The following is a 25,531-nucleotide window of genomic DNA, read 5'->3' as shown; positions in this document are numbered from 1 at the left end:
TGCGTAGAAGACTAAAACTATTCTTGTAGGAGGATTTGTGATTTCAGACGTGTCACACGTACTGTACAGGCTACAATTTGTAGTACACAGGCAAGGAGGAGTCCGGGCTTGTTGCATGCCCGAGGGATTACATCAGTCTTGGAAATAGGCCTTCACTACTTCCTTTCTCACCCAATTTTCTCTTGCTGCTGTGATGAAATTCCTGCAACAAGCATTCCCTGGAGTTTTGAGACAAAAAGCACTGGGCAGATAGGATCCTGAATAAGGAGCCCCGTGGATGCTTGCAAGGTGTTGTAGAAGTTACCAAGAGATGTTTTCACTGGTCTTTTGCATAAAGTCAATTAATTCTGGTATTCAACTCTGTTCCTGTTCTCTTTGTGACAACTTCAGTGCAAGTTGTTTTGGGTTTTTTTTAAGGAAATTCAGGCAGGCTGAATGCTGTGCATTTGCGTGAGGATATGGTCTTATGCAGGTGCTTCCACAGACCCTTGGAAAGCTCTTTCTGGAGGTACATTGCATTCCATCAAGATGCAAAGGCGTTCCCACCTGACCACAGTGACCATTTACATAGTGGCAACAGCCAGTTGCCAACACTCAGAGCAACAGTTGTAGGAGCATTTAGCACGAAATCCTTTGTCTGAAATATGTTTTTAATAAACCATTCACTGAATATATTCAAATAACAAATAAATTCCTGCAAACCCAAGTCTATTTGCAGACAACTCACAAATGAGACAGGCTAAATTAATTGAACGCTTTAGTCACTAGGGATAATGGTCCAGCTGTAACAGATCTCCAGATGTTTGTTTGCAGAAGAGTATGCTTTCATAGGAAAAGAAAAACACTCGTGGGTATATTAACTCAGAAACAAGTTTACAGCTGTGTGGTTGTGCGCTCTGCCTTGCACTCCCACCAGCGACTGCGGAGCTCTGTTCCAAGGTTTCCTCTTGAAATAAACAGCCTCTTTATTTCTCGCTCATTGTCCTCCTGGCCACGTTTAGACATCTGTGACGTGCAAAGTGAGGTAATGGCCCTGTGAAAGCCTCCCAGGCTTCAGCAAATATCAGTCTTGCTGTGCTCCGGGGTGTACCACATGTTGCAAGTACAGCTGGACCGCTGCTGCTTCCAGTTTAGGCTATGGCGGCTTAACTTTTCCCTTCTATTTGGGTGGGTTTGCTGCACAGGGCCGTAGATTGGGAGAACAAGACGTTGCGTGTTGTGTTATGGCTGCTAGGAGCTTGCAGGGCCGAGTGGAAGAGCTTTGGTGGTTGGAAAGGGGGAATGCTCTTGGTTTAATTTCATCTAAAGACGGGAGCTTTGCCCAGCTTCTACCGAAGGAGCTTGGCTTTATCAGTACGTTAGAGTCATCAGTCCGGTGTGCTCCATCCATTTCCCTTGGTCTTATTTTGTTTCTGTTGTTAAACAGCCCAAGCTGGTTTTGAAGCCCCGTAGCTGAAGTGCCCCATTACTCACAGGCGAGAGGACAATAGAACATGGGGCCGCTCTTAAATGTCTCTCCACGTCGGCGTCATTAATAACCGTAATGCTGGCATCACTTGCTTCTAAATAGCCTCATTTATCAACAAGCAATTTACTGCAGCGCTGTGGCGGGGACGCAGATAAGCTTGTGCCTTGGATACCCAGGCACTGCCTGCCAAGTCTCTCCCCATCTTCTCTTTGGCATTTGAGAAGGAGGAAGAAAGAGGGAGGCAGGCATGGTAGGAAATGCTCCTTCCAAGACGTGGCAGTTGTTGCCAGCCCCAAGGAGTTGGGTTGTACTTGGAGGAGGGCCGCTTCAAGGCCAGGACCGAGGGATGGAGGGGCTGATGAGTTGCACGCGTTGTATTTCCCCAGGCTGTCGCCTTTGTGGAGACCCTTCCAAGCATCTGGTTGTTTCTCTTGGTTCTCTTAAAGACTTTGTTTGCTTTTCAAGGGTTGAGAGGAGCAGGAAATATAACTATCAAAACTGGCTGCCTTGGACTTCAAATTTCTGGCCCATTTCTGTAAGTCTTGCTTTTACTGCAGCCACATCTAGGAGATCAAGAGGTGCTAACTCAACTCCAGAGAGATAAATCAAGAAGGGATTTCACTGCATCTTCATCATAACGAGGCAGAATTCATCACCCAGCACATGCTTTGAAACCTCAGAGAGTTACGGTGACAGTCCAAGGCCAATTTGCTTACGGATCTGAAGTCTGCAGACAAAAATCTGACCGCTAGTAGCATTTCCTTCTGGCTTTGGGACTTTGACGCACATACCAAAGCACGCTTGTGCTGGAGCAAAATACCCTGCAATATTTGCGATGAGGATGGTTATATTTATTTGTTCCCCTGAACCATTCAGAGCGCGGAGCAGCTGGGCCGTAGGCAAGCTGTAGCACTAAAGGTTTTGTATTCCCCGTGAGACTGAGAGCCTCGGGGACGTTTCATCTTTTGTAAGGCGCAGATGAGATTTCAAACAAGACATGAATGAAACCCGCTCGAACTTCTCTCGCGCAAGTAAAATTTGCTGACGGGTTTTTTTTCTTTTCCCCATTCATATTGATCAGCTCCTCAGCTTGACAGGGCTGCTGGTGGAGGAAGCGGCTCTCAGGCAGCACTATTTCAGAGGTGGCATTTTACGCTTTGGCTCATCCCTGTTACTGGAGCGCAGCTGGCGGCGTACCGACATGCCGTCGATGGAGCAGTTCAGCACCGATGTTCCCGTGACTCCTCCGTTAGCGTTGCTGGCATCGTTGCCTTGCTGTTCTGGGGGTGTCTTGAAGTCCTGCTCGGTGCCAGGACAGTCCTGGGACCTGGTCCGTAGGCGTTGCAATCTAATAAGCTTTATCTCTGACCTCATAATAATTGCAGAACAGCTTCTCTTTTCTAATTAACACAAAGCTATGTTACCTTGTCTGGGTAAGATGTGAACTACTGCGTGTGTCATCTTACTCATAAATCATTTATTTACACCAAGTAGCAAGGCACCTCATTAACTAGATTTCTGGGGTCCTGCTTTTCTTCTGTTTGCCCCGATGTATTTCCAGAAAGCTTGGTATGGCCAAAGAGAAGCAATGAACTTGAGGACGATGGGTCAGCTGCACCTTCTAGTCTCCTCTGCCCTCCTGCTTCCTGCACTGAGTGAGAGATTGCAGTGGGCATGTACCCCTTTTTTTCCAAGTTGAAGAGAGGTGACTCCCATTTGAATGATGTCGGTGGAGCTCCTGTTAGTTCATTGTATCTACTAAGTAGAAAGTAATCCCTGGAGCTAGGATTTGGTTTCAGTCCTCACTACTGTCCCAGCCGGCGGAGCTGGTTGGTACTCTCTGGACATATGGTAACTCTCAGTCTTCCGCCTGCTCTGGACCACCCTTTCTGGGAGGGATGGCAACATCTTGTCTGTCTTGATGGCACGTTTTGGCTCGATTATCCCTTACGCAAGCGTTGTCTAATCTTTCCCAGTGAGAGCGCATGGCTTGCTTCAGCTGGTTACCCAGTCTTCACGCCCAGCTGGCAGATGCTTCTGAAAATACGGGTGCTCAGCATTCCTGCTGCTACTTGGTTTTCACTGGCAAGATACCTCTTGGTAGTCAAAAAGGGAGGCCACAACAGGTCACCCACTGACATAGTTGCTTCTGACCTGTGGAAGCTCTTTGCGTGGTGTCGTGGTTTCTCTGGCAGGATCGGCAGTCTCTTGTTATCTGTGTTCTTGCCAGCTGGCAGTCAAAATGCAAGCTTGCCTGGCTTTGTTTAGAAAAATAGTCCTCTGCCCTTTGGCTCCCCAAACGGGACTGACCCCACCACTGTGGTGCTGCTGCTTTAGTCTCTGCCCTTGCTCGTACAGCTTGTTTGGTCAGTTGGCATAATTTCTCTTTTCGGGGAGCACGGTGACTCTACGCTAACCTCAGTCACTACAGAAAGCCCCCAGCCCTGTGGTTCTGACCTCAAGATCCACGTTAATTTAGAGTTCACCCCATGTTGATGGAATAGCTGGCAACCGTGTATTTTAAAGAAAAAGGGTTGTGACCCTAAGGAGGCACACTCAGCTTTCCCTAGTTCAGCTATTATTTTCATGAAACTCGTAGGAATGCTGTGTTTTCTGTGGTGCAAACCCTTCTCCCGTGTTCGGCTGTAACTTGCCAGGGAGGATCCTGAGTTGTTGGGGAGGGGATGGTTGTGGTCATTGCTGGGAATGCCTGCTGTGAAAGTACTCGTGCAGCCTCTGGTGGGTAGGTCATTGAATTAACCGGGCGTCCCACCTACGTGCACGTCCATTTTTTTGAAGTAGTGTGGTCTTCTAAAAGCTGGGTGCAACGTAAGTGTTGGTACCTCAAAAAGCTGCCTTCAAAAATGGCATTTGGGGAAGGGGGTGCTGCAGCCTGCATGAGGTGTGCGATTTGTACAGGTGGATGTGTGCGCATCATGGGCCCTTCTGATAAGGGAAGGGTGAGCGTAAGGGCAGGTTTAGTGGTGAACTCTTCTCCCTAGCATTAAGTATACTCGGTTAAATATCTTAACAGTGACCAGCTGTCCCGTGTCCCCTTTGGCGGTCTCTGCCTTCATCTTGGGGCTTGCCCAGGCACTGGTGGGAAACCAGGCTGAGGGTGAAGGTCTCACCATCGCTGATGATCTTGGTTTTCTGTTTTTTTACTGAGCCGTGATATTCGTGCAGAGGAGAACTGGGTGATGTTGCCCTGGTACCTGTGACAGAGCTTCCTTTGACCTATGAGTGTTTAATTAGTTAAAAAATGAACTCTTTTCTTTTTGGAGGGAGGTGGGGAGGTTGGGAGAAGGCAGGAAAGAACAAAGGAAATATTCCTTATTCTTTCTGGGCTGTTTCTTATTTCAAAAATTAATTAGAAAAGGATATTCTATGGATTTAGGGTTTAAACTTTGTGTCAGAAATGTTAATCAAGACCGCATTAGCAAGATTTTCCTTGAGGAGTGAGGGGGGGTGTGTGTACAGAGTGTTCAAGGTGGCTCAGAGACAGGCACGAGGCAGCGTGAAGCGGTGCTCATGGAGATATTTGGCAGCACAGCCATGCGGGGGGAATGGGTTTGCCTTCACAGGTGGGGAGCACCCTCCTCCCCCCTCCCCAGAGCTGCTAAAATTGGGATTTGGATCTCATCTAGTCAGTGCTTCTGGGACTAGTCCAGGATCGGTTTTGTAGCGTCTTTTCCAGGCCAGTTTTAAAAGCCCCTAGGCGATGTTGGGGCTTTTTGCCATTATTTAACGCCTCAGTAGATTCCACTGCTGGGATGTTTCTGCTAACCCCAGATTTATGTTTTCCTTTGCTTTTTCAGTTCATCCTGCCTCCTCCCACCCCTGTACATGTGTCTGGTGAATAGGTGTTAGTAGTCACGCGAGGGCAGCTCCAGGGAGCAAGGCTGCATCTAATATTTAGGGTTTTTCAAGAATCTCCTTCCCCAGCCTCCTGGGCAAAGCTGTGGAGGTATTGATGAAGATCTCAGCCTGATTTCCAGTTGGCAGTGCTCAGAAACGAAGGCAATATTCCTGCTGTGGTTGAATTGGAAATGGTCTTGCCTGCTTTGTACAGTCTTGCCTATGCTCCTGAGAATTGCCCTGGTCTTCAGGAAACCTCAGGCTTTGTAAGGTGCTACACCGAGTCCTCTCCTGGGCTGACTTGTGCAGTCCCGTCCTTCAATTTACAGCTCTGCTGTAAAATATCAACTTAATCTCGTGAGCTTTTCCCCCTTTATAACTCTACCATGCTCAGTGCTTATGCTTCCCTTGGTGTTTGTCCCCCCACCGCTCCCCCTTTTCTATTTATTCTGTAAGTTTACCAAGCACAGACTTTCCACTCTGGAAAGTCTAAACGCTTTAATTTCACAATTCCCTGTTGTTCTTCTTGTTCTCTGACCCTTCTCAGACAAAGGTGTGAGTGAACCACCAGTTAATTTCCTTTAAAATTAGTTTAAAATTAAGTGCCCTGGATGGTTGGCTCACCTGCAGACCTCATCCTTGTCAGGGGGCTGCTCTCCCCGCTTGTGCTCTGGGCTCTGCTTGGGAACAGGATCGCATCCCGGCTGGAACCAGCTCCTCTCCTTCCCCCTCCTGTTGTGGGGATGAAGGGGGAAGGACAGATATCAATAAAAGTGAATGAGACTTTTTGACAGAGCAGCTTCTGTGAGGGAACTTTTTTTTTATGGCGCAAACAATGGATGGAGCAGAATTTGCATAAAACTCATTAGAAAAAAGTACAAGTTTCATAAATCTTGTGATAAATTAATACGATATCATTCCGAACATGATGTATTAATTTTAGGATGAAATGAATGGGTCTGTGATCATTGTTGGTAATTATGAGGCTCCCAGGCAGTTTGGAGAGGAAATTATTTTTAAGAGGGCTTTTAAGTGCGGGAACCCTTTTCACACCGCGAATATCTTAACAGACCCAGATTCCTTCTTTTACAAGTGTTTCTTTTCTTAGTTTACTCTCCTGGGGTTGGGATTTTTTTTTTGATGCAATTGTATTTACTTCCCTCTTTCATCCTGATACAGCCTATTCCTTCCTAAACAAAAGTCCTTTCAGTTTTTGCAAACTATCCGTGTTCTCCCTTGTCCCAGGGATGGCCTTGTGGGTTTTGTAGTGGACCAGAGAGCAAGAATCGCTGGATCCCTGGCTGAGCAGGCAGGGAGAAAGGAGAGGCAGGCACCCCCTGAGGCCACTGCTGTTTGCAGGTGTTTGCCCAGGGTTGTGGGTTTTTTTTTTTTTTTTTTTTTTTTTTTTTTTAATCCCTTTTTTTTCTGGGCAGATCTGGAGATGCCATAGTGATACCAAGGCATATCGGTGATTTCGACAGCAATCCACCAGGCCGGTTGGAGAGTTTTGGTTAATAAACTGCTGTCTCCGAGCCAAGGAGGTGCGAGCCAGCGAGCAAAGGCTGTGACCTCCATCCACTGCAAAGGCACAGCACCGGCATGAAGACATAGTTTTAAACTTGTTTTGGAGACCTTGCTTGATATCTGAGTTGCTGTAAGACTTGTTTGAAGGTTGATGGAGGGAAATTGCTCTGTCTTAACTGTGTTGATATAGGTATTGACTTTAATTGGAAGGATGCCACTTCTCTGCCCGCGTGCATGCCAGCAGCCCAGTGACTGCATGCGCAGCATCTACCAGGAAAACCTCAGGTATTCCGTTTACTTTAATGATAATGTCAAGAAAGTTCAATATACCATTGATTTTTGTATTTCACCCCCTCTCCCCCCGTTTCTCTTGTAAAGTTAACTGAAGTGCTCGGTAAATAGCAAAGTAAACCAAAAAAGTCCTCTGTTATGGCTGCTATTCGTGTGCGCGCGTGGCTCTCCTTTACCTGCTGCTGCCTTCTTCCTTTTAAACAGCTTTAAACACCCTTTTTACGTGTCTCTACGAGAGCTGGGGGGAACAAAGGCAGGCAATGCCTCTTTCTGAGGTTTACCACTGGCTGTCAGGTCTGCTTATGGATTCCATCTCGACGCTTGACTCCCCACTTAAAATAACCACATGCAGCAGAGAAATTACAGGCTCCGTCTCCTGCTCTGGCTTTGAGCATCTGAGGAACTAGGAAAAACTCTCTGCTGTGCCTTTCGCCTCCCAGCTTGATAAACTCCCTCAGAAATGGTTTTGACTGCACAGATTTGTTTTCCCTCTTCTCTGTCACCTCTGTGTTTGGCTCCTTTCTCTCCCGCACGTGATGGGTGATGGCAGTGTAGTGCACGTGGTTCCTGGACCAGCTTGTCCTGGGCTTTTTCCGCCATAATTGGCGAAGACCTGTTTTTCTGATGGCAGAAATTGGTCTTTCCTCATTTATTTATTATGACCCACTTTTCAAAAGGTGCTGGTGTCTCCCTGCCCTTTTTCACTTGCTCTGCAGCACAGTAATCAGAGCAGAGGCAGCCTTGGTGGTGGGGTAAGCTGATGCTTCCCATTAGCACCTGGAAAGAGAAGTGTGTAACGTTGAGCTCAACTTGAAATGTAGGAGCGGAAACTTTCTTTGAGTTGTTCTGGAAAGTTTTGGCTCAAGTGGTTGAGCCCTTTCTGAGAAGGAGGCAAGAGAGTATCTGTTGAGGTTGCGTTTATGAAATGAGCTGGTAGCCACCTCCTTTGAGAGAAAGGCTTGGAGATGGAGGAGTGAGTTGCCCTTGTACCCGTGGTGTGCTTTTAGGTATCCCTGAGTGTATCTGAATGATGTTGGCCAGAGTTTAATCTCGGCGTGCTTGCGCGGCATGAGCTTTGCTATATATTGCAGTTCACCCAAGGTGTGCTCTAGCTGTGAGGAGCAAGGTCTGCCTGGCAGTAGCAGTCTGGAGCATGTGGTGGTCGGCCTTTGGAACCTCACGTCTTCTGCATCATCTATGGCCATCCATTGCACGGACAGGGAAACTGCTCCAGGAGGCTGGGACCAACTGGGAGGAAGAGATTTCCTGAGCCTGGGTGTGCTTTGGTTGCTCTCCAAGCCCCCTGCACTCGCATTTCCCTGCTTCACGTCAGCTGGGGTCTCCTTTGTGGGCTCTGTCCCCAGCTCTGGGCTCGTCCTCTCTGGGAAAGCGATGAAGCCTCACCCCAAGCACGGGAGCAGCTCCTACTTGCTGCAGCCTCCTGCTTGAAACTAGATTTTGCTTCATTTTCCTTGCTAGGGACTCTGTCCTTTCCTCTCCCTCACGTTGCTCAGAGATTGCTCAGCAGCACAGAAATATTGGCATTTCATCTTTTCTTTTAAAAAATCTTTGGGAAAACATCACGGAAGGGCTTTTTTTCTTCGTTTATTTTTTTCTGAAAGGTGAAAGAGAAAATGAATTACAGGCGAAGAAAAGGGAGCAGGTGACAAATGAGAAGAACAAGGTTTGAATTTCAAGATCAGATCCATCAAATCCTGACACCAAGTGCATCAGAGGCCAGTCTGCTCTGATGAACTGGGCTAATTGGAGATGCCTGTGCTGGGATGACTGGGACAGGAAGGCAGGGCTGCTGGCTAGCAGCGAACATCAGGAGTGTTGTGGGAGAAGTAAATGGGACGCGATTGTCCCATCTCCCTTCCAGGGAAGGAAGGAGGGGAGCCAAGGAAATCTGATGGCACCTACTTTGGAGCAAAAGCGTGGTGGTGGCCTTCATGTAAGGGGACTCCTCGCTGCAGGGTGCGGATGCTAAGATGATTTTTATGTAAATAAATTTGTGCTGGTTTGAGAAGTCGAATAGCAACTGAGGGCTCTCTGCCAGCTTGTGACCTTGGTCCAGGACCGTAGGCACTGCTCTTGGCATAGGGGCTGTGTCCACGCTGCTTCCCTCCCCAGTGTGCCCAGTGCCTCTGATCCCTTTGCTGCTGCTACTTAGAAATTTCTGGCTTTTTATTCTGCAACCCCCCTTGTCTGTAAGCTGAGCGCCTGTGGCGCTGGCAGGCTCCGGACCGCTCTCAGTAGCGATGGCAGAAGATGGGGAACCAAGAAGCTGCGTGGTGACTGTGCCCATGGGTACAATCCAAAGCTGGGGAAGGGTGAAAAATGACAAGCCACGGAGAAACAGGCGCTGGCTTTTAAATCCTAGAATCATAGAATGGGTTGGGTTGGAAGGGACCTTAAAGATCATCTAGTTCCAACTCCCCTGCTGTGCACAGGGACACCTTCCACTAGACCAGGTTGCTCAAAGCTCCATCCAGCCTGGCCTTGAAAGCTTCCAGGGATGGGACATTCACAACTTCTCTGGGCAACATGTCTCAGTGTCTCACCACCCTCACAGTGAAGAACTTCTTCCTTACATCTAATCCAAATCTACCCTCTTCCAGTTTAAAGCCATTACCCCTTGTCCTATCACTACATGCCCCTGTAAAAAGTCCCTCTCTGGCTGTCCTGTAGGTCCCCTTCAGATACTGGAAGGCTACACTAAGGTCTCCCCGGAGCCTTCTCTTCTCCAGGCTGGACAACCCCAACTCTCCCAGCCTGTCCTCATAGGAGAGGTGCTCCAGCCCTCTGATCATCTTCGTGGCCCTCCTCTGGACTTGCTCCAAAAGGGCGAGGGATTTAAAAGCAGGGATTAAAATGTTTTTAATGTTAAAGTCTAGCTGATGCCTGAAGTCTTGAGCTCAAAAGCCGGAGCAGTCAGTGGAGAGATTCCTATTAACTCTACTTGGCTATGGATCAGACCTTTTAAGAGAGCACCTTATTAAGCAACTAATTAGAAACTTGCCCCTTCCATTGGATCCCAGTGTCCTCCATCCCACCCCATTCCTGTGCAGGCTGTGTCAGCATCTTGCTGTGGCAGCTTCTTCTCTGCTCCTGGAGCTCAGTGCTTCCAAAACTCTCCAGGAGCTCTGGGATTCTCCTGGAGAGTTTGTTTTTTCTCTTTTCTCATCCAATCGATAAGAGTTGGGAGGGCCCAGCCCCTCTGCCTGCTTTCCTCCTTGGCAAAATGGAAGGGCAAGAAAAATATACAGGTTTACAGCTGAAAGTAAGATGCTGAGACAGGAGTTCCTGGGAGGGGAAAGTACACTCCATAAAGCAGCCAAACCTAAAAAAAAATTAATAAAATCCTGGCAGGAGCAAAACAAGAGGCAACAACAACAAAAACATTCCCGAGGTCAATCCGAGTTCAAGACTTGGAGAAAGAAGAAAATCTGTGTATGTGTGAGAAAGAGGGAGAAGTAGCTGTGATTGAGAGAAAGGAGGCAAAAGGAGACAAGATAAATTGTGATTATCTGGTGGAATCAAGACACTTAACTGCCCTGTCTGATTCCTGAGGGGAAACAAATGGAGTCTATAACTTTGCACTGCAGAAGGATAATTTGTTCCTGTTTCCTCAGCCCTTGCTGGAGCCAGGTTGACGCTTGGGCTTGCGGTGGCTCAAACAGCATCCTCAGCATGGCCCCGAGGAGAGCCTCGGCAACGTATTTTTCTTTGCAAGTGCCCTGCGAGGGGTTTCTGACAGATGTGGTACTCCTTGGGCTCTGCATGCCCTGGCTGAGCAGGGCCCTCTGCTTTTTGATGATTTCCCAGTGATGCAGACACCCGTATGTGAATGTGCTAGCGCTGCTTTTGCAATCCTTTGGCAATTCCCGAGTCGCTTCCAGGAAAGAGAGCGTGGAGGCCAGCTGTGGAGCTGCGTAGCGCTAGGTCAGGCGTTTGCCTCGGTCTGGCTTCACCTATGGGTGGGACAACAGCACCTTCCCTGTGATCACCCTGGAAAATGGAATTTCTTGCGGTCTGTTGAATGGTGACCGTGGCACAGATGTTCCAGCTGTGCGCTTGTCCTGTGCTATCCAGCCACTCTGTTCTTCCTTTCTTGGTGCAGTAAATTGAGAGGGGGGAAAAAGATAGGAGGGGACAAATAGGATTAAATAAACTGGTGCTAAAGAAATTGGTGGAGGGTAGGTCTCACAAACTTTGGTTGTGGTGGTGAAGGAGCCCAGCGTGCTCCGCTGCGGTCCTCTCGCTGCATCCTGCACTCCCGGTTTATACCACACGCCTAAACTTAGCATTCCCCTGGGGTAAAGCTTGCAAAAATCAGAACAACAAATGACAAAGCAATTGTGAAGCCTCATTTCTTATTTCAGGGATCTGTTTCTCATTATCTTCTATTTAATTTGTTATTTTATTCTGTATTTTATGCTTCCTTTTTTTTTTTTTTTTTTTTGGTAATGAGTTCAGAGGTGCTCTTAGGATGGTTATTACTGACTGAGGGACAGGAAAGGGAATGGGTGAAAGAGCTCTTAGTTTTTGGTACCTCACTTGTAAGGGTTTGTTTAAGATGGTATTTTCCTGTGATACAGTGCAGCTTACACTTTCATGTTCTGAGTTGCCCTATCTATGTCCTAATGAAGTCTCTTGTTTCTAACAAAGAAAAGGAAAGAAAAGTTGAGGAGGGTATAGGCTCTGAATATTCCTCACGTGTTTCCCTTTCCTCTTCTTTTACCTGCTAAATCTGTCCTTGATTTTGATACTCTCAGACCAGACAGCAGTCAAGCCCAGCATGCTGTTTCACATGGATCTAACTCTGCACGTCTGCAGACTGCCAGAAGGAGAAATGCAGGTGGGATGATGCACTCTGCCCAGAAATGCCTTGCCTTCCACGTTATCCTGAATTTAGGAACTAAATTCCCTGAGAGTGGGAGGTAGCTGTAATGCAAAGAGACAGAGAAGAGTTAAATGTTCATGTGCTGGCTGATTTTTTTATTTTTTTTTTTGTGCAAGTGGGTTTGCAGCACACAAGCCATAAACCTGACTGTGATTAGAACTGGGTGGGATGTGGTTTTCCTATTCTGCAGGATTTTTTTAAGATCATTTCCCTTCCACTGAGATGCGACTGAGACCTTTTGGAGTTTGAAGTATTTGCGGTTCCAGAGGGGACTGCAGATACCCTGTTGATCTAGGGTGTTTGAATGAGATGTAAAGGGGGAAGGTCTGTTTCTCCCATTAAATCTGGCAGAATAGAGAGGTACGACCCTGGATTTGTCTTGTCCTAGTTACTGGCTTTCACTGCTATGGGGACAGTCACAGTCTTGCATGTTTCCTGGGGGAAAGAAACCTTTTCTAAGGATGGCTTCAAATGTCCTCCAGAATAAAACCAAGCTAGTAGCTTGTTTCATATCAAGGCTCCAAGGTTTGAGAAAGTGGGGAGTCACTTTGTATCTCTGGTGTCGGCTTCACTAAAGAGATGGGAACGTTGCAGATGAACCAGCTGATCACAGTGGTTTGGATAAGGACTCTTGCTTTTGGGTCTTTGTCCAAAATGTCTTTGACTGTGCCCCATCACTCGCTCCTGTGTTGGTGGAAGGAATTTTTTTTCCAGTGGTTAATTCTAATTTCTCTTTGTAAAACAACTGTTCTTCCTTCTCCAAATAGAAATTTGTCTGGGTTTGGACATTGAGTCTTGCTGTGCTTTCATGCTCTGGAATAGTCATTTTTATGTATTTTAATTTGTCCTCTTCGTGAATGTGCTCGAGATGGTTTGAGTCATCTCATTCTTCTTTGTCATAAATGAAGCAGCTCAAGTTTTTAAAGCCCTTGTTAAGTGTAAAGCGTTTTTGCTACCTCTTGAAAATTTGTGACGACTTCTTGCATCCAGTCCTGAAGGCAATGCAGCCAGCCAAGCAGCTTGCAGAATTGCAGTCTTGGCAGAACCAGCTATATAGCCCTCCGAGTCACTCTTCCGAGTGCCCAAAGTGCACCATGGCTCTTCCAGCCAGGGCATGGAAAGAGCTTCTTGTGTGCTTAGACCCCCAAGCCTGCCAGAAAGGCTGTTTTTTGGGATGCTCTCCTCTGCAGCTGTGGTCTACCAACCTTTTTTCAAGGGCATTTGGAGCAGGGTTGTGAAAACAGATTTTTACTAAACAAGCCCCAGTTACCAAGCTTTTTACCTGGCTGCTTGGTCCTCCCTGTTATTTGCCGTGCTGTCACCCGAGTTTGTACCGACAGCAACTTTACATCACGTTAGAGTATCCCACTGACCGTGGCCGGTGGCTTGGGGACCTGCCAGGCAGCTGGGTCCTCGTTCGAGTGCGCTTCGTCGATGTCATACAGCACTAAATTTTTAATCAGAAAGTCACACAGTGCTAAGTCAAATGCCTTACAAAAGTCTATTATTTCTTTGCAGTTACCTTTATCTGCCAAAATTGTAATCTCATCAAAGAATAAAATCAGGTTTGTTTGACAAGGCCTATTTTCCATAAAATTGTGTTGACTGGCGTTAATTATGTTCCTATCATTTAATTCTTTATTAATGGAATATCATATCAGCTTTTTCCATTATTTCTGCTGTGATGGATGTCAAGCCAACTGGTCGATAATTGCCCAGGTCGCTCTGCTCGCTGAGCTACACCACCATGTTTGCCCTTCGGTCTGCTGGAGCTTCCCTCCTCTTCCCAGATGGATGAAATTTTGGCATCTGTTCTCCTCGGCCAGATGATTTGGTGTCATGGAGTGCTCTCACACTGCCAAAGATGGCTCATGCAGAGAATGTCCCCCCTTCCCCCATCCTCAAGACCAGGCAGCCAAGGGGATCTCCTGTCCTTATCTCCACCCACCAGCTTTTTTCCTCCTATTTTCTCCCCACTTCTGCTGAGGAGGGACTGAGAGCGGCTGGGTGGGTGACAGGCAGCCAGCCATGGTCAACCTGCCACAGCAGACTTTGAACGTGCTCAGAGGTGTCACGGAGAGGCCCAGAATGATTCAAAGAAGTTCTTATGGGGCTGAAATGAGGCTCCAAGGGTGGTGGCCATCCCTTGCTTTTGGAGCAGTAGAAGTCATCCCGCTCTGGGAGCGGTGTGTAGATCAGAGAGAGGACACAGGGCCCCCACAAAGCAGCTTCAGAGGGTCTGGGTTGCCTCTCGGGTGCCGTTAGGAAGAGACATTTACAACCGCATGCCTGCGAGGGATGGCTGAGCAAGGCCTCTGTTGTCTGGGATATTTAGGATGCTGCAGAAGATGGTTCAAACATGATTTGGCAGAAAGTAGCGATGGATATGTCTCAGCAGCATTCATGACCTCTGGGTGCGTGGGTTCCACGTATGCCAGAAAGACCAGGATTTGCTGCCGCTGCTGTGTTTAAAACAAACCTCAGCTCTGTGTCTGGCTCCAGGCCCTACTGAATCCCTGAGCCTCGAGGCACCTGTGGGCATCGTGTCTGTGTTCTTGGCCTTGGGATGTTCGCCTTTAACCTGGAAATGTTGTTGAATCTGCCGGTGGTGCCCCTTGGTGGGGGAGAACGCGAGGGCAGCTGGTAGGCACTTACTCAGAAGAGGCTTGGGTTCCTCCACTATCTCTAGTGCTCAGGATGGCCGTGCTTCTGCAGATCTAATGTGACTTTCTCTTTTTGGTAAGGGTGAGGGAGGAGAGGAGCTGTGGTTTGCTTTATCTGTGCTAGAGAGAACAGTAAGACCATGCACAGCTTGAATCCTCTTGCTGCTCAAGGCATTGTAGCACCATGGGAAAATAGTTTGGGGATGACTCAAGGGAGGAAGGCAGAAGACCTGTGTTCCCTGACAAGCCGAATATTTTCAGGATTTCTTCCTCTCTGTCCCATTTTGCTCATAATTTCTTTTCTCCCCATCTCTCCCAGGTTCCTCAGTGACCCAGCTGCTGGCCCGGGACCTGGACAACGATCCCCTGGTCTTCGGCGTGGTGGGCGAGGAGGCCAGCCGGTTCTTTGCGGTGGAGAGCGTGACCGGTGTTGTCTGGCTCAGGCAACCCTTGGACAGAGAGGTAATGCCACTTGTTGCTGAGATCATCCTCTGCTCTGAGATGTGGCCTGGGTGTTGCTCCCACGTGGAGTTGGGAATCCAGGTGTGTCCACATCAGGGTGTGTCCCTAGGCACCCTGTCACTGTCCCCAGATCAGTGGGGACATGGGGAATAAGCAGGGTGCTCTGGTTCCATCTGGCTTGTTGGTTTTCCTGGATCCTAGAATAATATTTGCAAGTTCAGAAGTAAAGAAAATAATAAATGGAAATGATCTACTAAAGAGCAGGATGCTTATGCATTCAGGGAAATTTACAGGCTCCCTCTTTAAACCTATATTCCGATCCTTTACTATTTAAAACAGCGGGTGAAGAGATGTGAGGTATGCCTGCTTATTCAATCTCATCATGATTTTTCATCATCTTGTAGATTCAGGCTGCCAGATGCTAATTTTGGCAAGATTCTTGCCTCAAAGCTGTTTCACACCCCTATTTTCAATGGTAGTTTTGGTGTGCAAAGATGGTATCCCATCCAGGTGCCTGTTTTACAAAAGCCCTGGCCTTTGCTGCATTCCTGGTGCGAGGAGGAAGGGATAGCACAGGTGCTTGGACCAGAGCTTGGTAAGACTGGGAAAATACAACACGACCTAGGCATCGTGCTTAATTTCCCCTGTGCTTTGGTTGCCTGGGTTTAGTACTTCCTTTGCCAGCAGTGGCATTGTGAAGATAAAACCCATTAATAGACGTGACAGTCTGTGCTGGTGGTCCAGGCTGGATTCAGCCAGATGTAGGGATACAGAGGAGGAGGACAGTGGATACTGCTCAAGCTGGGGAAGGGCAAACCCAATTTCACAGCGTTAAGAGCAAGGCTCTGGAAAAAGAAAGCGTTTTTCTTCACCCCTCTCCCCTCCGCCTCCCCGTGCCAACAGCTGCTGGCATGAGTCATAAATCTTCCCTTATTCAAATGCCTCCCGCTTCCCAATACTTACAATAACAGCTTTAAGCCGAGGAGGGTGATCAATAGATTTTTAGGTGTCTTTTGGTGGAGGATGGGAAGGGAGGGAGCCGAGCAGAGCTTGCATGCGTGGCAGGGCTGAACTGGGAGAGCACCCTGCACCCATCGACTGATCCCAGGGGCTCAAAGTCAGCGATACGTGGAAGAGGGTGAAGACGGACATGTGCGTAGCTTGGAATGGATACGGGGAAGGCGCAAATGGCAATTTATAGTGGAGGAAGCAGGATGGCATGGGAGGGAAGCGATGGAGGTAGATGACATGCTGGGAGCAGAGAATGCTGGCCTGGATGCATGCGATCGAAAAGTCAGGGGAGAGAAAGCCATACAAGAAAAGTGACGGGGAGAGAAAAGCAAGAGATCAATTCTTGTACAATGGAGGAGAAAAAGAGAGACTTGAAAAGGGAGAGGGAGTCATAGTAAGGTAAATGGTGCAGGAAAAGGGAAAATAGAGAAAAAGAGGAAGGAGCGAACGTACGGAGGCAAAACAATTTTAAAAGATTTTTTTACTCCCACGAAGATTGGGAGGAAAGCAGGTTTTAAAACAAAGATGGACCTGGAGTCTAAAAAAAAAAAAAGTATGTGCTAAAAGGAAGGATGGAGACAGAAATTAGCATGTGGCAGCTTTCTCTCATTATTTTATCAAGTTTCTAAAATTTAAATACTTAACAGGTTGCTGTTTATTTCCTGTTTTTCCTTTCTTCCCTACTGCTTTGTCCCTCGCGGTGGTACTGATGAGCAGGGGGGAAACAGGGGTGAAAAGCGCTGACGCAGCAGGGTGGGATGTCACAAGGAGCAGAGGTTCTCCTTTCCATCAGTATTTCAGCTCTTCATTCTGCCTGCAAGCGTTGCCCTGAGGCAGGAGCTAGGAAGGGCTTTCTCAGGTTAAATTCCCCAGCTGTTTGCATGGGGGGCCTGGGGCAGGAGGGGGTACACGCTCTGGTGAGCTGTTCCCCAAACCCTTCTCCAAGATGAACTGTTACTCTGGTACAAGCAGAGCTCCTGATCTGGGCACCAGTGCCTGCTGCCTGTCCCTAAGCCGATCTTATTAGGAATAAATCAACCAAATCTGCAGCACAGAGAGCCATTTCAAGCTTGCTTTCCAGTCTTTCCTGCATGATGCTTTGGAGACGTCAAGTTGCTGTGTTCTAGCAGCTCCGGGGCACTGGGGGTGGGAAGGGATGGCTGGGACGAGGGGAACTGAAACACCAGATGGTACCCAGGTACCAGGCAGGCGTGGTGGTCCGAGTCCTGCTGTCCATCCCTGTGTGCTTCCTTGGTAAAATGTGAGCGAAACGATTGCTGGTGGAAAAGAAAGGTCAGGAAGAAGTCGTCTGCCTCCACTAGCAATGTCCCCCCGTCCTGACACTGAAATAATCCCCTCTTCCCCACTTGTCCCTCACCCCAGCACCAGTGACTTTGATATATTGCTATTTAAGACCAAGCTGTTAATTTAGTTAAAGCAATAACGGGCAGAGGCGCCCGCACAGGCACTTTTTTGAATGGGCTTATGGGATTTCAGCCAGTTCTTACTACAGACCCTGGGCTTATCCCAGTGTTCCCAGATATGTGATATCCACGTGGCAGGTAAGTTGGGAAAGAAGCAGCAGCAAGATTTAGATGTCCTCGGTGAGACTGTATTGTATTGTCATCTCGAACAAAAGCTAATTACACAGCTTTTTCTTTAGACTTTCTTCTCTCTTTGCATCGTCCGTGTATGTTGCAGTCGGAGATGGTGCCGGGTCACAGTACGCTGTGGGTGGAAAACTACTTTTCTGTGCCTTGCTCTTACTCCCTCTCGCTGCTAAAAGCAGGCAGCCTGTGGTGTCGGGGACCGGGCAGGCTTGCAAAGAGAGCCGGTGCCTGCTAGCATGCTGCAGAAGGTTAAACAGCGGGATCCTCTCATCTACTTTAGCCTAGATGTCCGTTTAAAGTTCTTGGTGTCTAGCTGGGGAGTCGGTCCTTAGCCCCCGTACCCTCCTGACCCAGGGCAGAGCGGCTCCCCGTGCCTGTGAAATACACTGGAGCCCCGCTGGCATTAATATTTCTCAGCATTTTATACTCAATGTAGGTAATCGCACTCAAGCGCCCCTTCTCTTCTTGAAGGTCCTGAAAGCATTTTGCATGTAATAATATTGGCTAAAAGTCCCAAGCCTGCCATCTGCAGATAAACACTACAGTATCTTTAATTATATGTTTTTCTTCTCCTTCCCTTTCAGACTAAGTCAGAATTCACGGTTGAATTTTCTGTCAGTGACAGCCAAGGGGTAAGTGTGACTTCTCATTTCATGGTCTGCGGCACGGGCAGAGGGGAGCGGAGAGGATGAGCGTGGGCTGCTGGGGGACCTTCTGCATCGCCCCGGGGGGGGTCTGGGGAGCAGGACCACCGCTTGCCATCACTTGCCAAAAGCCCAAGTCAGAAAACAGAGCCACAAGCTTGCTTTAGGTTTTAAATCCAGGCACAAAGCTGACACCCCGCTCCCCGTCGTTATCCTTGTGACCGCAGGTGATCAAAGGGACGGTCAACATCCAAGTTGGAGACGTGAATGACAACGCCCCGCGGTTCCACAACCAGCCCTACAGCGTCCGCATCCCAGAGGTAGGGATCGCCGCAACCTCGCCGCACAGCCTGGCTTCTGGCTTTTCCCTCGGTGGCCGTGCTTGCTGTCTGGTTGCCACCGCAGAGCCGGTTGCGTGAGGGCCACCAAAGTACAGGACCGTCCTCCCGCCCTGGACCCTCACTGGGGTTGGGAGGAGGATTAAATGCCTGGAAGTTATTGTTGCCTGAGGACGGGCAGAAGCAAAGTGGCCGTGTTTTGGGTGTTGGGGGGAGGCAGGTGGAAGAGGAGGTTTGGAGCTTAGTCTTCACAGCCTTGGTGATGTCTTTCCCATGACCAATGTGAAGTTTGAGAATAGCTGTAAATGGGAATCTGTTTCTTTTCTTCTTCCTTTGAGCAAGAGGGGATGTGCAGCCCTTGTCACAGAGGTGACCTGAGGCAGGAATAGCTATTTCTCCAAACACCTGATTTCTGGCAGAGTCCTGCCCAAAGGCTGCTGCCCTTGCTGGTGGTTTCCTTTAACAGCTCCATAGCAGAACTTGTCCCATGATGTCCTAGGAATAAAATAGGTAGGAAGGGACCGCAGGACATCATCTGGCCCAAGCTGCCACTAAAGCAGAGAGAATTTTCTTGTTAGATCATGTTGCTCAGGACTTTATCCAGCCAAGGGTTGAATATCTCCCAACGACAGAGTTTCCACAACCTTCTGCCACTCTTTCTCCATGCTGGCCGTTGCAAAGGAGGTGACACCTGGTCACATCACCAGGAAGAGCTTCTTCACCTAGAGCTCAGCTTGGCAGAAATACGCCAGGAACTTCCAGATCTGATGTGAATTTAGACTTTAAAGATGTGGAGTGAAAGGTGGATGCTGGTGCTAGGCAGGCAAGGTCAGGGTATTACATTTGAAACAGGGGATTAATAGGGCATTTCATGTCCTCCAGTGGAGGAAACCTCTCCTTCTTGCACCCTGGTGCCGGGGCAGAGCCCGTTTTTCCCAGAGCATGCCTCGGGGTGTGGAGGAGGTCAAGTGTGCATCTGTGTGTGTGAAATCAAGCAGTCTTCGGTAATTGAGAGGTACAAACGATTGTGTTACAACGGTTTATTTAATATGCTGGCTGCTGATGCCCTGCCGTGCTGGGCTTTGATCTTTCCCTGTCCCTCTGCTGTGAGGATGAGGTTTCTTCATTAAGTTGCTTGTGATGTATGAGCTGGGAGTTTTAGTCTCATCTTTGCGCCAAGTCATCTGAAACCTCCCTTTGAGAATGACACTGGGTCAGAGTCATTTCTTCTCCTCTTTAAAGCACGAGCGGTGCAGAAATGACTTGGCAAAACCTGCATGAGCTGCTCCTCGCTCTCGCCTTTCTGCTCGGACCTCTGGAAGCTGATGGGTGGCCGTCTTGCCTTGCTGCCACACCTCCTGGTGATGGTCTGTCTGCAGAGGTCTGCAAAGCAAAAGGAATGTCGGTAGGACCGAAGGAGAATCGTCTCCTCTCCCCTGCCCTCAGATTTACCCCTGGTTTTGCTATTTACAGCACCTGGTACAGAGGACTCCCTTTTCCATGTGAAAAGGGAGATGGAGAGTGGGTTTCTGTCTCTCCTCCGGGAACTGGTGCCGTGTTAAGCCTCGGTGTTTATATACCCAGAGCAGCTGTGCCATATCTCTTCTTGTTCGTCGCTTCTGCCCTAAGAGCTGATGTTGCAAACCTTAAGCCTTCCACATTTCTGATCTTAACCTGCGTCAAGCCTGGGGAGCTGGGAGGGCAACGGTTCGGCGCTAGTTTGGAAAATTAAGGCTGGCCAAGGAAAGGGAACTGCGAGCACGCGATCTGGACAAAAAAAATAAATGAAAAGGAGGCTGAACCCCAGAGCTTCTCTCTCTCATGTCACACTGCGTTGCACGTGAGCCGTGGTTCTGTTGGGACGGGATTTCCAGGACCGTCTAATTGTTTGGGGTAGAGCAAGCCCAGTGCTTCCCCCCAGTGCGCCCGCTCTGCCACTTGGCCTTCGGAGCTGTGCTTTTCTGGAGGTCGGCCTAATCTAATTATAAGGCGTCGAGTGCCAGTTTCCAGTTTCCATCCGTGATCTTTAACCAAGGGCACTGATCAGAAGTAATGAGCCACAAACCTGTTGCTCAGCCAGCATCCTGAAGGCGCTTCTGTTCTTCTGCCGGGGAAAGTGCCCTTCCTTGTCAGGCGCTGCGAGAGCAGGGGATGGGGTCCCACCACCCAAGCATGACCCTCCAAGGGCTACAGCCCACGGGAGATGTGAGCAATGAACTTACTCTGCAAGTGCTGGCACGGCTCTTGAGGAAGAGATGCCCACTTGCTTTGAGAGCTTTGCTGGGCCACAAGTTTTCCCTGTTGCTTATCCAGAAGTACTCGAAGCTGGAGGTGATGTGGCATGGAGATGTGCCTTCAGAAGCTCATGGTAGGGGACGACAGTGTCCCCAGGTCACCCCCATGCTCCAGACAGCTCGGGCTAGGGTGAGCAGCGAGGGTGTGGGTAGCAAAATCTGTCTCAAAGAGCGCCCAGCCAAAGCCGAAGGGTCTATAGCTAATGAATAATCAGGGGCTGGAGCTTGGGGACGGGGAAGAGGCTAGCAGAAGTGCTAGTGCGGCTTTGCATAGACTGGCTCTGCACAGAATTGGCAGCTAATGAGGGTTTTTCTCTTTTTAATTTTGAGATAAATGGATATATCGATTTGCAGTTGTCCTAGCTAATGGAGCAGCAACAGAAAGGCTATTTAAACCTCACTGCTATTGTGTGGCACTAGGAAAGTCAAAAGAAGAGTGTGCATAAATAAATGGAACATGAAGTAAACTGACCTTTAAAAACAATACTGCCTCTAAATACCCGTCCTGGCGTTTTACGCAGTCCGCTTGATTTGAGAATGGGAATTTATTTGGGCACGGGCTGCAGGCTGCGATTCCTCTCTAGCGTGGGGAGGGGGGAGAGGATGCCCAGTTTAACCATGGGCTCTGCCATGTCGCAGCAGCTCCAATTACCCAGACCGGGGATCGCTCCTGTGTCGGGCTGATGCCACTGGTCCTCTGCGTTTGTTGTGTCTTAATCGCATCCCCGGCACCTGCCTGGAATAGCTGAGTGAGGGCCCGCGTGCCGGGAGAGGGACGTTGCTCCGGCGTAATCGTCCGTCCTGTCTGGGCAAGGGCGCCCCGTGATTTGCTTGTCAAAAGGCAACGAGGCGGTGCGGACGCTTTCAAGTCTGTAAAGAAAAGGGGAATCCTGCTAGAATTGGCAACTTAATTCACCAAGCTGGCCTCGACAGAGCTCATTAAGTTCTCGTGTATTCATTTCAGGCTAATGGCTGTCATGCTGACTGCTGTTTGATTTGCTATAATAGACTTTTATGGCTTTCCAGTTTGCTAGGACGTGTGTGCCTGTGTCTGTGCCCTGTGGTGCTGCTGTAGTACATTAGTTAGCCGCTCATGTGCTTGCTACTCTGACCTTCAGGGTTTGTTCTCCTTTTGGTTGCATCCCTTGCAGTTCACCTCTTGCACGTGCTCTTTTTTACCCCTCCTCATCCTCACCCAGCCCCAGGGTACCATATTTCCAGGAGTCTCAGGGTTTGGCTTCTCAGACAGGAGAGAGATATTGCTGAGCCCTTGGCAGGCTGTTGTGGCGATGCCTCAGTTTCTGACAAGTCCGATCTGCTTTATCTAATCTCTTTTTCCATTTGACTGGATCTGTAGGAAACCCAGTCTTGTTGGATTGTCACAGTTCAACGCTTTTACGTGAAGCGAGCGAGTGAAGAGGAGCCAAGCCCCCGCCTTGGTTTTGCGGTACCTGGTGTGGCATTGGGGTTGGGATGGACTGTCCCCCCTGCGTGCCTGCTAGGCTTTCCTCTCCCACCTTCCAAGCATGAGACCTTCTGGGGCACACAGCCCTCCGTTTGCCTTTGGAGCGAGCAACCTTTCAGCTTATGCTTAAAAGGCACGGCTCTGCAAGCCTCTCTTCTGCCTCTGCTCCTTCCAGGTGCTACACAGTCTACAGGACCACGTCATGGGTCCTGCTGAGGTTCCTCAAACGTTGAAGGCCATTGCGTGGTGTGGTAACCAAGTCTGGTAGCTTCCTGTGAAGAGCTGTTTTCCCCCGTGATCCACCAAAATCTTGAGCTTGCTGATCAAGTTCAAACCGTCCGTGCCCTTCTCTTGGCCCTGGAGCATCGGCAGTTTTCACGTGCTGGCAGAAAAGTCCCTTAATTGTCGGTTTCTTTGCTGAATGTTCCCTCAGGAGGTTTCTAGCGAGGTTTTCGCTCCTTCGGTGCTCTCCTCACCTCATTCGTCCTCTTACATTTAACACGCGGAGTGATTTATGAAGTAATATGTATTACGGGGTAACATCTTCCAGCAAAAAGCTGTCTTCAGCCAGGCTCTGGGCCAAAGACTGCCATTTAGAGCCCCAACCATTCACAAGATGACAGTTGCACCACGGAAAGGTATCTGTAACTTGACAGGAGATAGTAATTGTAACGGGGTTCTGTTTTCAAAAGGCACTCACTGCATCTAGTGACGAACCACAACCATCCAGTTTGGGAATGTGCTCCTCTTGTCTGGTGTTCAAGCAAGCTCTGGTAAAAGGCAGGGCTGTGGGAAAGAGTTTAAAAATAGGAAGTTTCTGGACAGCACGCAGCATCGGCTAGGTAACTACAGTCCAGCTTGCAGGTATCGCATCTCCTGAACTCAGCCCTGATTTACCAATTTATTTTAATTGGGAGGCAGGCAGGCACTTACCAACGACAGCAGTCCCTTCTGCTCAGGGAGTAGCCTTTGGGATTGAGCCTTCACAAGCTGCTGGTCACCGTTTCCATCCTTAATATGGTGGTGTAGTTGAAATAGTGGCTTTTATGATTTTATTTTTTTAATTGTGCAGAAAAGCGTTTGACGGGGAGGGGGAGAGAAAGAGTCACTGCCTTGTCCCATTGCACAGCCTGAAACCAGACCATGCTAGATGGTGAGCAGGGGCAGGGAGGGTCAGAGAAAGCCCCAAAAGCCCTGGCTATAATTAAAATTATTATTTTGCTTTAAATGGTAATAATGTCGGTAATTACATCAGTTTCCCTGCCATCCTGCCCGGGAGTCTTCAGGGGCTCATATAATTCTATTGCGATGGCTCCGAGGCCTGATGCTGTGCATATGAAGCAGCTGCAATGAGCTTGAGCTCCCACTTCAGCCACATTAGCCATTCCCTTGCACGCTCCCAGACACCTTTTGGGTTTGGTGTTTCGTTTTTTTCTGCCCCCTCCCTCCTTTAAGTAAAGAGCCTTTAAATTGAAGGAGATGATAACAGAACTGATAAGAAAGATGTTCCTGCCATGTTGCAAAATGGCCAGTAATCATTGCTGGCTGCTTTCCTTCCTTGCCTTTTTTCCTTCTTTTTTACCCACTTTTCCCCGCTCACTGTTTTCCTTCTCTCCCTGCCCTTATGCTTCCGTGTGGATTTTAGAACGGCACAAATCATTTACAATGAATAACTTATCCACCAAATCCAGCCTTCCGCTTCCCCCGCCACCTTTGTGAGCACAAAATTTGCAAGCGTACCGAGCTCCTCTGCAGCACTTCAGATGCTATTTATTTATTTATCTATTTATGGTGTTTGGGCTTTTTTTTTTTTTTTTTTTTTTTTTTTTAAATTTCATAGAGAGGCAACAAAAAAGTTAGCTAATAATTCAAGCTGTGTTCATTAAACACTGTTGGCCAGAAGCAAGCTGCTTCTCTTTCCTGGGTAGGGAAGCATCTCCATCTCCCCTCCACCCTGGTATCCCATCGGCACGGCCGGTGCTGGGGACCGAGGGTGATTTCTCGCCGCCGGTGCCTGTTGAAGCGGCAGGTGAGGTTTCGACCGGTGCTCGCCGCAGCGAGAGGGTGTCTGTTGCACAGGTACGTGGTGATAATCTGCCGCAGGTGAAACATTTACCAAACTTGCCGAGCAGCCTCGCTTTTTACTGTGTTCATTGTTGCTGAGTTTCAAAGCCAGCCTCAGTCAGCCCTGAGGGAATAGTTGGCTGACAAAATAACAGGTTAGATCTCTATACCATCTCTCTGGCTTCGCAGAGCTGGTCACTATGCGTTTGTTCCGATGTTTCTCCTTTCCAGATATTTTTTTTTGTTATTATTATTTTTGAGCAACCTTTAATTACTTTCCAACTTTGTCCAGCAAACTCGTGGAGGCAGAGACACATTGTGAAGGGTGTGTCTTCCCTTCAATAGTCTTAAGTGCAGGTGTGCTGTCCATCTATTAAAAAGCCATCTTTTAGCTGGATGAGATAATTCTTTTGAGAGGGTTTCATCTGCTCTGTAATCACTAGGTAGAATATAATATCCCTCAAAGAAATCATGCCTTCTCCCCTCCTCTCTCAACCCCAGCCTGCATGATCCGCCAAGATGGGGCTATTTCTATATTGCTCGGGAAGATTGAATGTTAAAACGTATCTTTACACGGAGGTTTTGCCAGCAGTGCTGTGGGATGCCCTTTTTCATCAGTCATCGAGAGGCCATCTCCTGGCTTGCACTGGCATGGAAGAGCAGAAAGAAGGGGAGCTGAGAAAGTAGCAAGTGGATAGGGACTGAGGGATGTGAATAATGCACAAGTCATCAGGCTGAGTTTCCTCTGACGGGTGGGATGCCATGTGTGTTGGCACGCTGGGTACATGCGGCTCTTGGGCGAGTTTGTAAATATTCATAAAGATCTCCACTTTCCACGTGCAAGCAAAACGTAAAGGGGCTGTTTAAGTGCCGGGAAGTTCAGGCGCTGTCTTGGGCATTTGTTCTGGCTTTCAGATGCTGGCAGTTCCTGCG

General features: G+C 48.6%; 1 protein-coding gene across 3 annotated transcripts in view; it reads left to right on the top strand.

Annotated features, from left to right (window-relative positions):
* CDH23 (cadherin related 23) overlaps nt 1–25,531 on the top strand; it is a 212,794-nt gene that overhangs the window by 36,037 nt on the left and 151,226 nt on the right. For all 3 annotated transcript variants that reach the window (XR_007507256.1, XM_049810212.1, XM_049810211.1), the window contains exons 4-6: nt 15,030–15,172; nt 18,378–18,425; nt 18,665–18,757. Coding sequence is in view for 2 of the 3 variants with exons in the window: in XM_049810212.1 (XP_049666169.1) it covers nt 15,030–15,172; nt 18,378–18,425; nt 18,665–18,757 (284 nt within the window). In the remaining variant the exon portion in view is untranslated. The remainder of the gene's footprint in view (nt 1–15,029; nt 15,173–18,377; nt 18,426–18,664; nt 18,758–25,531) is intronic.

This window comes from Accipiter gentilis, chromosome 9 (genome assembly GCF_929443795.1).
Source record: "Accipiter gentilis chromosome 9, bAccGen1.1, whole genome shotgun sequence".
Taxonomy (NCBI): Eukaryota; Metazoa; Chordata; class Aves; order Accipitriformes; family Accipitridae; genus Astur; species Astur gentilis.
This window is presented reverse-complemented; position numbering and strand designations above follow the sequence as displayed.